Source organism: Glycine max, chromosome 10 (assembly GCF_000004515.6).
Source record: "Glycine max cultivar Williams 82 chromosome 10, Glycine_max_v4.0, whole genome shotgun sequence".
NCBI lineage: Eukaryota > Viridiplantae > Streptophyta > Magnoliopsida > Fabales > Fabaceae > Glycine > Glycine max.
In genome coordinates, this window is record NC_038246.2 from 49,373,079 (window position 1) to 49,385,152 (window position 12,074).

Consider the following 12,074-nt stretch of genomic DNA (forward strand, 5'->3'; position numbering starts at 1 on the left):
GTTAAACGAGTTTAATCTACATGCAAATTCATTTATTTATATAAAAAAATAAAAAATATACATTTTAAAAAAATGTAAATTAAAAAAATAAAGATATTCTGAGCTAGCTGGTGAATTATTTTGGCCAAACTATAGTAAAAGATTTTATAAACGAGGATAAAAAAGTTTGCAAACCAATCCATGAGTTGGCCTATTTAACTGAAAGCTTAAATGAAACATTGGGCAATTTAAATTTAGGCCTACATAAATTGGTCCATTTAAGTATTATTTTGGTTTGAGACCACCGATATCTCGTAATAGAGGCAATCATTCTTAAGTAAAGCAGAACTACTGTTGTAACTAATTGAGTCATCATGGCAGCTACTTAGCTATGGTAGGCCTAGGGCCTATATCTCTGTTACAAAAAAAATGACACAAACGATGAATTAGTAGTTTAGCCAACCCGAAATTTAATAACCATACATAATTAGAATAAAAATTAATGTTTTTTTACTATAAGACTCCTGCATTAAAATCTGTATAGTTTCGTAACCGACATCTTCGTAACTAACTAACCCAACAATAATTAATTGCATTGAAAGTGAACTACCATCTGAGACCCAATAATAATTATTTACATTAAAAGTGAATTGCACAATCTGTGAGCAATCTATTGACACAAAACTGAGACAAAACTTCTCTGCAACATTAGGACTATAAATTCAGAAATGACCACCTCGGTAAAACATTTATATGACCACAAGTCCACAGCTTTCGGCCCCCAATTAATTGTACGAGCAATTGTTGCTAAAGAAAGAAAAGAACCACTCACTGAAATTTGTGCACATATGAAGAAAACTGACCAAAAAAAGCTGCAGCAGAATTCATGAGCCTCGTCAATGCCAACAAGAGATGTTACTTGATACAGTACATTCACTGATTCACAATCCTAGCATTCATTCATTCCCAATCAAAAATCACTTTATCATACATCAAAATGGCCCAAACCAATAGTCAAGAAAAGAAACAATAAATACAGTACCCCATGTAATTCATCTACTTTCAAAACAACCTATTGATAGTTGCAACATAGTTGGGATATCAATAAATGAAGGCAAGTCAGCCAGAAAATAAAATAGATCACGAAATCTAACACAAGATAGATATCCCAGTATAGTATAGAAAAATAGTACTACATTGTAGCCAAATTGTGTGTGTGTGTGTTTGCACTCTACACATTAAAAAGAACCTTAATGAGAAGCTGGTTGCAAAGAAGTTCTAGTAGAGTGCTCAGAAGCATTGGCAAGGCCTTGCAACATTCTCAAAATCTCACTTGTGTCTTCCAAATAATACTTTGCCTTGCTAGGTTTCTGGCCAACAGTGCATGGAAACACTTCAGCAACTGGAGATAGGGTTGCCTTTGCATTCATGATTACCCCAAACATGTCCTCGTCTGATCTGTCATCTCCAATGCATAGAACAAAATCTGGAAACACTCCCTTTTGTTGCATTGTTAAGAGAAGACGTTCTGCTACAATACCCTTACTCACACCCTGCACCAAAAGTTGAACAACAAGAGGAGATAATCAACCCAACCACATTTCATGACCAAATATTAGAATTAATTCCTGTGATCTACACAAGTTCTTTAGAAGGAATCCAATCCCAAATGCACTCCAATTGTTTTGAACAGAATATTATGGAACAAACAGCAGTCAACTATGCAAACATAGAACATAACAGGGTTGTCAAAACATGGTTCTGGGCCAGTTATGAGCACCACTACAATTAAATCACCTTGAAGGTCCAAATCCAAAGATCCTTTCTGATTAAAGAGGCCACACAAGTCACAACTATAAGATGTATATAAAATATAAACTTCTTCAATTATAAATATGTGTAACCTAAAAATGACTAAAAGTGGAATTTTTTTTTTTACTGACCTGAGGTTTCACTTCAACAATGTTTGGACTACTTTTAACAGAAACAGGCTCATTGGCAAGAACACTTTCCAGATGATCAAAAAGCTCCTTAGCTTGGCATGAACCAAAGTCTCGGTCTGCATACTCGTAATTCCAAACTAGAGCACTTTCTTTGGCCTCTATGTTTGAACCATCAGTTGTTTCCATATATAACTGCATAACCGGCTCAGCAATCTGTTTCCACTCAAAATCAGGTACTGGAATACAAGTATCCCATTCTGCATTTCGATTTGTCCTGGATAAAAAAAGATAAAGTTCAGTTTAAGTACATAAGCTAGCTCTGCCAAGGAAAAGTACTTTTCCTCAACATTCTCTCATACATAAATTGAAACAGTGAGTTTATTTTGCTGTTAATGATGAAAAAAATCCAATATGATCCCTCAATCCAATCAAATTTTGGACAAAAAGAATCAAATTGCATCATTCTTAAAATTAACAAAATAAACAAGTAAAAAGAACCATTAATATGATTTGCAGTAACCACAAACTCTTCCTGCTCCTAACACACACAAGGAAAGAGGATATACCTCACAAAATAACCATGCTCTGCAGCGATTCCCATCCTTTCACAAGAAGAAAACCATTCAGTAAGAGTCTTTCTCTCCCTTCCACTTACAATGAAAACACAATTCTTGGTGTCCCTGCACAAGATGTTCAAGATGCTAACGGCTTCAGCATTAGGTGTTAAACTCATCGACCCAGGCTGCACCATAGTGCCATCATAATCCAAAAGAATTGCTCGGTGCTTGGTCCTCTTATAAGCTGAAACAATATGTTCCACAGATAGCTTTCTAAAGTTTGGATCCAAAGCAATCACTCGGAAGCCTAAACCAAAACCAATTCCCCAGCATCTCCTCCTCAGATGATCTCTACATGCCCTTTCCAGATCCTGCAAGAAGCTACGTGCCCAATACGCAACATCATGTGTACTAACATACCTATAATGCTTCTCATGCCGCATCTGCTTTTCAGCCTCTGGGACCATCAACGCAGAATCCATAGCTTCAGCGACAGAATCAATGTTCCATGGATTCACTCGAATTGCCCCACTTAACGAAGGGGAGCAGCCAATAAACTCAGACACCACCAGCATACTCTTCTTTTGAGTAAGCAGGTCTGTCCCTAAAATCTCATCTATCTTCTCATTTCCTTGTCTACAAATGATATATTCATAGGGTATAAGGTTCATCCCATCTCTCACTGCTGTAACAAGGCAACATTCTGCAATCACATAATAAGCAATTCGCTCATAACTCTGAAGTGGTGTATCAATCAAGACTACAGGTGTGTATCCAGGCCTTCCAAATGCATTATTTATCCTCTTCATCGTGGCATAAGTTTCACTTTGTACCTCCTGCACATCCTTTCCACGGCCTCTTGCAGGGTTAGCAATTTGGACCAGAACAACTCTGCCCCTCTTATCAGGATGTTGTAAAAGCAATTGTTCCATGGCCAAAAGTTTTAAGCTGATTCCTTTGAAGATATCCATGTCATCCACCCCGAGCAGCACAGTTTGATCTCTGAACTGTTTTTTTAACTCTGCAACCTTGCTTTCTGTCTCGGGATGACTCATGACAGATTGGAGCTGACCTATATGAATACCAACAGGAAGAATCTTAATGCTTACTGTTCTTCCATAGTACTCAAGGCCAATGTAGCCACGCTTGGATTGGTAAGAAATCCCAAGCATTCTGCTGCAACAGGAGAGGAAATGCCTGGCATAATCAAAAGTATGAAACCCAATAAGGTCAGAATTCAGAAGAGCTCTAAGAAGTTCATCCCTAACAGGAAGGGTTCGGTATATCTCAGACGAAGGAAATGGACTATGGAGGAAGAATCCTAGCCTCACCCTGTTAAATCTCTTTCTCAAAAATGTAGGAAGTACCATCAGATGGTAGTCATGAACCCACACAAAGTCATCATCAGGGCTGATGACTTCCATCACTTTATCCGCAAATATCTTGTTCACAGAAAGGTAAGCTTGCCAAAGGGACCTATCGAATCGACCACCAAGATCAGGTGACAGGGGAAGCATGTAGTGAAACAAAGGCCATAGATGTTGTTTGCAGAATCCATGATAGAATTTACTAAAAAGCTCAGGAGGGAGGAACGTTGGCACACATTTGAAAGTGTCAAGCAAGTACAGAGCAACATCATCTTGCTCACTTGGCTCAATCTCTTCTTTAAGACAACCAATATAGATAGTTTCCACATCATCCCCAAGACCATCTTTCAGCTGTAAAAGAAGTGAGTCCTCATCCCATGTGAACTCCCAAGTACCGTTGTCTTTTCTGTGTGCCTTTAATGGAAGCTGGTTACCAACAATGATCATCCTCTCTTGAGAGACTGAGGATGGAGTATCAGAGCAAACACTGTTGCTGGTTTCATCATCTAATTCAGACAGTACTCCAGCAACAGTTGCCACTCGAGGGAGCCTTTTCTTCTCACGACTGAAAGTCGGGGAGCCACAAGAAGTAAGATCTAACAAGTTAGAATATGACCTTGAAACCATTTTGATGATGGCCAAATGATAAGCTTTGGTGGACAAGATGCAGAAGCAGGCTTCTATTAATTGTTCACTTCACAGTCCTTCAAACAACCATAATAAGGATGAAATTTCAGAAATCTGAAAAACAAATTAAATGCCATTTATAGCACGAAACTAATAAGTCCAGCAGAATCAATAAAACCTAATGTTACATTACAAGAAAGGTCCATAACAAAAGTTTGGTATGTTTTCTTTACACCTAAGGATTTAAAAAAATTCAGGTTTGGCACATAGTACTCATGAGAAAAGAGCAGAGAGGGAGATAAATCTAAAATCTCACACTAGAACCCCTTCAGCTGGGATTGACAGTAGTAGTATACTTTAATGACAAATTATATTTCGAAGAATACCACGTTGAACAAAAAAGGTAACCATAATAACAATTTGAGAAAATCCTAAATAGACAACATTTGAATCTATGAATAGAATTATTAATAATACCACCTACCAAAAAGAAAAATTCATCCACTAACACTGAGAATTGAAGCAACGTTGAGGATGGCTGCGTGAACACTTAAATGGATCCAAACACCAAGATATATAAAAAATGCAAGATTAGCCCACCTTCCTTTGATGAACGAAGAAGCTCAAGAGAGGCCAAACTAGCCCAAAAGATGAATGAACGAATGAACAGAAGAGCAAGAAAGGAAGAAACTTTTCTCAACAGCAATGAAGAAAAATCCTAACCCTTGAAAACAACAAGCAAAAGAGAGGTGTGAGTTGTGATATGAGAGACAGACAGCAAAAGATTCTTCTTTTCTTTCTCTTCTCAGTCACACACACAAACACTTCACCTGAGTGAGCAATGGTGTCAACTGGGAATCCCTTTTTCTCTTACTTTTGTTACAAAAACAGAAAATTCATAGTGATATTTTTTGCCTATTACACCCAACTAACGACAAATTGGGATGTCTTTATACAAAGAACTTGATTCTCTCCTCCCCTCAAATCTCACTATGCCTATGTCTCTATCTCAGTGATGTGTGATGACATGACTACCCCAAAACAGTGAACTCCAACATCCTTAACCACGGTTAGTTTTTTCTTAATGAAAGATTAACTCCACCTAACCCTCCTCAAATGTGACGGTGGTGCTTCACTGCCACCACTAAGACATGCTTAATGCACACTAGAGCGCGTGTAAGCACATCACCATTCATTTTTTTTCCAGTTCCAGCATATATTCCCTTGTCACTCTCTTGTGTACAAAGTGGGCTTGTCTGGTTTTTTTAGGTTCAAATATTATTCTAACTGACTCGTGAAATTAATTTAACGCAAAGTAGTGTTTAAGTTTCTTAAATTGTGATTTGGACATGGTTAATGCCTGCTTGAACAGAATTAATTTTATTATGATTTCTGGTCAGAGTCACATAGGAATAACTCATTAATTCTTTTGTGCATATTGTTTCGAAAATATTTGAACAATTTCATTTTAAAATTTAACTTTAGTAAATTTTCTAACAACATTCCTAATAAGAGTTGTTTATAGAAATCTTACAATTAAGAACTAACTCTTGTATAATTTTACCAATGGAGAAATTCGCGTGGTAATTCTTAAAAAGAAAATCTAATTTTAACTTTTTAACAATTTATTTTTAGAAAGAAATTAATTGAAATTCTCAAATTTTATATAGTATTGTAAGGCTTATATATATATATATATATATACAACAACTCTACCATAATAATATTGGAGATTCTCTTGAACAATGTACTAATTATGCTGTATTAAAATTAAATGTTAGTTTTATTTTGTAGAAATTATTGACAAGCACGACCTTAGAATTTGCTGCAGAGTATATTACACGCGCAATGTTAGTGAACAACATTGCAACATGTGTCTTTGTTAAAAAAAAAAGTGTCAATGGATAGAGATTATTTTATGAACAAAGTGATTCTTAATTGTTGTTCCGGGTCACGACATATTTGGCTGATTTTTTTTTTTTAAAAAAAAAAAGAGACTGTAGAAAAATATTGCTCTTTCAAAACAGGCTAATCCAAATATGCATTCAAATCTTAAGCATTATCATGCAAATATTTGGAAGAAGAGAATATAAGAGAGGGGTAAATTATGTAAAAACGTACGTTATAATAGAATACAACAGATTTTTTTGACAGGTAGAATACAACAATTACATAAATGACATAAATGTTACTACCATTATCATGTACATAAGTGTGATGCAACATATATATCAATTTATGTTTTTGAACATTTTATTATAAAAATTACGTAAAATAAATATAGTTTATGGTAAATATTAATTTAAATTTTTGTTAATGTTTAGACTATTTAAGTTATTTTCACCAAAAATATAAAATCTAATCTGAAATCTGTTATAAAAAAATTATTGCTTACTTATGATATTTAATGTTTAAAATAATTGTAAAATACTCACTTTAAAACATTTATATATATATATATATATATATATATATATATATATATATATATATATATATATATATGTTTTAAATTAACATCTTTGAAAAAAGGGGTGGTTCTTTCCTTCATTTCACAGGTTTATTTTTACACAACGAGGACGTGCTTCTTTAAAAAAAAAAATTATGGCGTCATTGAGCATTGGAAACCCATTTTAGATTTTCTATCATTATATCATTTTGTAACCCTTCTCTTTTACTCTTTGTGCCGTGCACGAGCCTTTTTTATTTGACTTCCTTTTCAGTCATGGAGCCTCAAGCTAAAAATTATTATTATTATTATTTTATCGTAGTTGCTTATTTGCTGTTCGCGGTGGAGAATAAGAAATTGTGACAGAGACGTTTAGTTTTAATGAATGTATAATTTTAAGAAACTAAGCTAAAAATTATCAAAATTTAGTTCAATCAATAAATTTTATTCCAACATCTCAATCAAATTCCCTTTGTTTGAATGACATGTATTTTTTTTAGACCCCTAATTTTTAATAATATATGGTCATTAATTTTTTTTCCAAAAGAATATAAATATTAGTTAAAAAGACCTCACCTCAAAACCACTTTAGAGCTAAAAATATATTAAACTAACCCTATTCTTTGGTTTGAGCCCATCATATTGAAAACTTCAGAATTCAATACTTATAACGAATTAGAATAGATCAATTATTTTATAGAACCAAATCAATCTAAGACTTTGAATCTGACTCGTTAACATCCTTAATTTATATATTTCTTTTTTTTCCTATTTAGCTTTTAATCCAAATTGTAATTATTCAAAGGTATGATTGTAATTTTTCCTTGATGTGTTGAACTTTATCTGTCCGTACATTTCATTATTTTTTGTCACTCTTGATCGTGTGTTAAAATGAAGTGAATACATGCAAAAGACAATTTGATACTTAAGACAAGACAAATATCATTTCAATACAGTAAAAAGAAAATAATAAATGAAAATGAATAATTATTTTACCTCGAAAGTCGCACTCTTTGTATATACGCATGTATAGACTTTAGGATTCATGGGTCATATTGTTAATGTGATGTTAATCCTTTATTATATGGTAATATTATCTTAATTCAAGGATTATGCCTCTAACATTGACATTGTCAACTGTAATAAGATCGAACAATCCTCTCATGAGTATTGTTGGATTATATGATTATCTAAGGGTTCTAGATCCAAGTGGGATAAAAAACAAAAACATTACTTCTCATACAAATCTTACTAACATTAATTAAACAAGGCATTAAATATATTTAATTTCTTAAAAATATAAAACGTTTTTAATATTTACTTTATTTAGTACTACTATTAATTAGGAGAATTCGTAGGAAGAGTAAGCAGGAGAATATAAAATTATTAAAGAAAACACTAGTATAATTTATCTGGATGTGTCTCATGATCACACGACCGACGTTATTTTTAGCCATACAGCAAGGGTATCTCCAAGAACATAAGTTGTTATATTTTTCTTGGCTTTTGCCGCGACATCCTTTATATTTAAAGTGCATCCCAAACTTTTATTACTAGAAAATTACTTGTCATATGATTTATAAATTGGTTCCATGGCAACTTCAATCGATATCTGGACCGAACATGTTAGTTTAGAATTCGTAACGTATAACAAAATAGATTGCGTGATCCAATGACTTCAAAAATATCACCATTATCAATTACTCCAAACCAAGTTCAGGTTACTACATATCATCTCAAATAAACACCACGCTTGAGGTCGCCAATCATGCAACGTAGAATTTAATTAATGGCCAGCTTTATTAATATTAATCAAATGTTTTTCTTTTTGCTGAATAATAATATTAATCAAATGTTTTACCACAAGTAAAAGTAAAAGCAAAAAAATCATTATTTAATATTAATTATTTTTTAAAAAATAAAACAAATCCTGAGAATACTTTTTTATTTAGACGTCCAATATATTTTCAAGAAAAACAATTTTTAAGAAAGTAAGTATTGTAAGTTTAATTGCATTTTCGGTATAACATTTACACCAACAATAAATAATAAATATTTTTTTATTGGTGCTGTTTAAGTTTTAAATTTTAATAACCTTATTTTTGGACCAGCTTCGATAACCGTAACTTTCCCTTAACATTTAACAGTCATTAAATTTACTTATTTAATTATTGCTATTACATCAATTATCATTTTTCTTTCTTTCTTTCTTCTTTATACTCCAATAGGTAGACCTAGAAGTTTATTAGAAGTCCAAGATAAAAGCAAGGGACAAATAGTGAAATAGGAGAGAACCTTCTAAGTTATAAGTAGAGTTGTGTTGGTAACATCAATGATTTGCTTGCCACTTTTATATAATAAGGCTATCATTATTCTCATTTGTGTTAAGTTGCTTCTTGACGTTGAGTGATTGTGTCCACCTAGCCTTGATACCATTTGTAATATTTCAATCATCACGGCTTAACCAAAAAAAAAAATTGAAGAAAATTAATACAATCATTACTGATGCGAAACTTGCTACTCGATGTCCATTCCTCATGCGTCATAATTAGCCTTCTTTTTTCTCAGTTACAACTTAACAATAATTATTAACTACTTTTCCTTTTTCCTTAGTTATCTTTTACTTTCCTAAAAAAAAAAAACCAAAACTTTTAGGCTGGCAAAGTCAGAGGAATGACAAAGTCTCAAACTTATAGCAAATTAACTTTATAAAAAAGTTAACGGGCTGATGAGAAGATTTACCGAAACATTATAGAACAAATTGTTGAATACTAATAATTCAAAATATTCATTTATTAATGGGGTATTTAAAAACTATCAAATGATTAATTTTATTCGTTTGTTTATTATAAAACATATGTTAATTAAGTATCAAATTGTGTAAATTTATACATTAAATAATTATTTAAAAAATAGACTACATTATACTTTTGGCCTCTATATAATATCCAATTGTAGTTTTTGGTCTTCTTTTTTTAATTCGGCAATTTTAACGGGGACGGAACCAAAAGTGTGTTAAAGGGAGACCAATTTTTTTTTACATAATTATTTAAATATTTAATTTCTAATAAATAATTATTTAATAATAATAAGTTTTAAAAAATATTTTTTATTGATTTTATTTATAAAATTAAAGATAGGGTCTATTACTATAAAAAAAATTTAAACAAATATCAACTTAAAAACTTATTTTTCTTATATTTTTTTTCATTAATATTTTTTATTTTTATTTTATTTTTTTCTTTATATACACAAAGGGTTCTAATTTTGTAAAAAAAAATCATGTTAGACTTTTTCATGTTTTTTAAAATTAGTCTACTATTTAGTAAATATTTGTTTGTTAATAGTTAAAATTGTAACATTAATTATTACATAACATTAAATAGATGGCGTGTAAAAGTGTTTAGACATGTGGATATTTTTGTTTTTATTTTTTATTTAGTAATTTGGAGGTATAAGGGATTTTTTAATTTGACATCCAATTTTTTTTTTCAACCGGATTGATCTATTTTATAGGTAAAGTGATACCTTTCATACTCAGACCAGGATAATCAAACCTAGACTTTGATTAATTATTATATTATTTTAGGGTAAAGTGTGGATAATCTCGTTGACGTATGCGTTATTTTTTCCATGCAACGAGTTCAATGGGAAAGGAATAAATTAATAGAGGGCAATGAACAAGTTAAATTTTCTTGAGTAATGAGTACATATATATAGAAACCATACTCAAGAGTCAAGACTAATTTACACTCAGGTTGCCTTCAGTTCGTGGCGTCATGGTATGAAAAATCGTCGTTAGCCACGATGATGATGGTCTCTAAAGTGTGTTGAATGTCTATTTTCAGTTTGCAAGGTAAAAAAGATCAAAATTTCTAACAACCTTTTGATACAACGTAGAAGCAACAAATGGTTGCTGCAACTCAAACCTTGAATGGTTTGAAAGGGAGGTGAATTGGAATTTTTTTTTTTTGTTACAGGTGAATTGGAAATTTGCAAAATAATAAATTATATCTCCAAAAATGCTTTCTCTCATAAGATTTTTTGCTAACGTGGGTTTATCTAGTCTAATGTCAACCCAAACACACAAAATGGTGTCCTGTAATTAAAAAAAAAAAACTAAAAAACTAGATTTAGCATTTTATTACCATCAGTTGGGTTGAATGTGTTTTTCTCATGAAAGGTTAATAGGCGGCGCACGCACATCCACATTTTAATTATATTTTTTAGTTTGTATGGAAAACTTTAAATAATATATCAAAATAGTGTTATAGTTTTTATAGTTTTAAAAATTCTGATTTTATTAATTAATTTTTAAGTTTTCTTTCATGTTAATTGTTTTAAAACATCATATTTCTAAAACAAAAAATGCAATAATTTTATGTTGGAATCTTTTGTTTTTAAATCTCAACTATTTATTTTCTCAACATTTTAATATTTCCAAATTTAGTCTTTTCCTCTCAAATTTAATCTTCTTATATTTTTTTGTTCTTGTTATGTATGTAAAGACTGTGTATAAATTTCTCATAATTGAAATATTTTTCCATTAAGTATTTTTTGTGTACTATAATGCATAAGACACCTATTAATTGCTTTCAAAATGAAATACCCATTAATTAGTTTCTAAAATCCATGAGTTTCTATTTCTTTGAATGGTTTGGAATCCATCTCTAATCATATACGTTAAGATTTGTTCATAAAAAAATTCTTTGAATTAGTTTCATAATCTTCACCAAAAAAAATTTGTTCGTAATCTTGAGCAAGGTGACATTTAGGATATACCTTATTTCTTGGTAAGTTATGTACATCTCATAAATCTTATAAGTTATATGTTTTTTTTCTTTTTAAATGCTATTATTTAAATTTAACTAATTTTAATTTTAAATTTTAGCATAACCATATCAAAATTAGTAGCTATAAAAAATGTTAGCTTAAATAATCATTTAGTCCCAATAAAATATTCAATTTTTTATTTTAGTCCTTTAAATATATTTTTTGTTGTTAGTCCCAGTGATTTTCTTAAATTTTAAATCTTTTGTTGTTAGTCAATGTTGCAGCAACAACGTAACGTTATTAACAGATAACGTAATAGAAATATATGGAGTTTATTGATTTATTAAGCCATTAAAGAGAGTCTGATGGAATAAATATG

At 31.3% G+C, this 12,074-nt stretch overlaps 1 protein-coding gene across 11 annotated transcripts; it reads right to left on the reverse strand.

The window, feature by feature from the left end:
- Nucleotides 1-472: 472 nt before the first annotated feature.
- On the reverse strand, nucleotides 473-5,615 carry LOC100808051 (alpha,alpha-trehalose-phosphate synthase [UDP-forming] 5). 11 transcript variants are annotated; one of them, XM_041005985.1, is made up of 5 exons: nucleotides 4,958-5,615; nucleotides 2,489-4,587; nucleotides 1,923-2,196; nucleotides 1,229-1,532; nucleotides 473-928 (listed from the first exon to the last, which is right to left on the reverse strand). In XM_041005985.1, the coding sequence occupies exons 2-4, from the start codon at nucleotides 4,471-4,473 to the stop codon at nucleotides 1,230-1,232; spliced, it is 2,562 nt and encodes an 853-aa protein (XP_040861919.1). In that variant the 5' UTR covers nucleotides 4,474-4,587; nucleotides 4,958-5,615; the 3' UTR covers nucleotides 473-928; nucleotide 1,229. The 11 variants fall into 11 exon arrangements, with proteins under 11 accessions (XP_040861919.1, XP_040861920.1, XP_006589674.1 ...); XM_041005986.1 differs by having other exon boundaries at nucleotides 473-851; nucleotides 2,489-4,550; nucleotides 5,074-5,614; XM_006589611.4 differs by having other exon boundaries at nucleotides 473-851; nucleotides 2,489-4,550; nucleotides 4,958-5,614.
- Nucleotides 5,616-12,074: the final 6,459 nt, after the last annotated feature.

What these genes read in the sequence shown, in the direction of transcription:
- LOC100808051 (XM_041005985.1), bottom strand. Translation starts at nt 4,473, where the DNA reads ATGGTTTCAAGGTCATATTCTAACTTGTTAGATCTTACTTCTTGTGGC. An exon ending in GAGCATGGTTATTTTGTGAG is followed by an intron (nt 2,197 to 2,488) that starts GTATATCCTCTT and finishes TTTTTTATCCAG; the next exon opens with GACAAATCGAAATGCAGAAT. An exon ending in TTGTTGAAGTGAAACCTCAG is followed by an intron (nt 1,533 to 1,922) that starts GTCAGTAAAAAA and finishes CTTTTGGTGCAG; the next exon opens with GGTGTGAGTAAGGGTATTGT.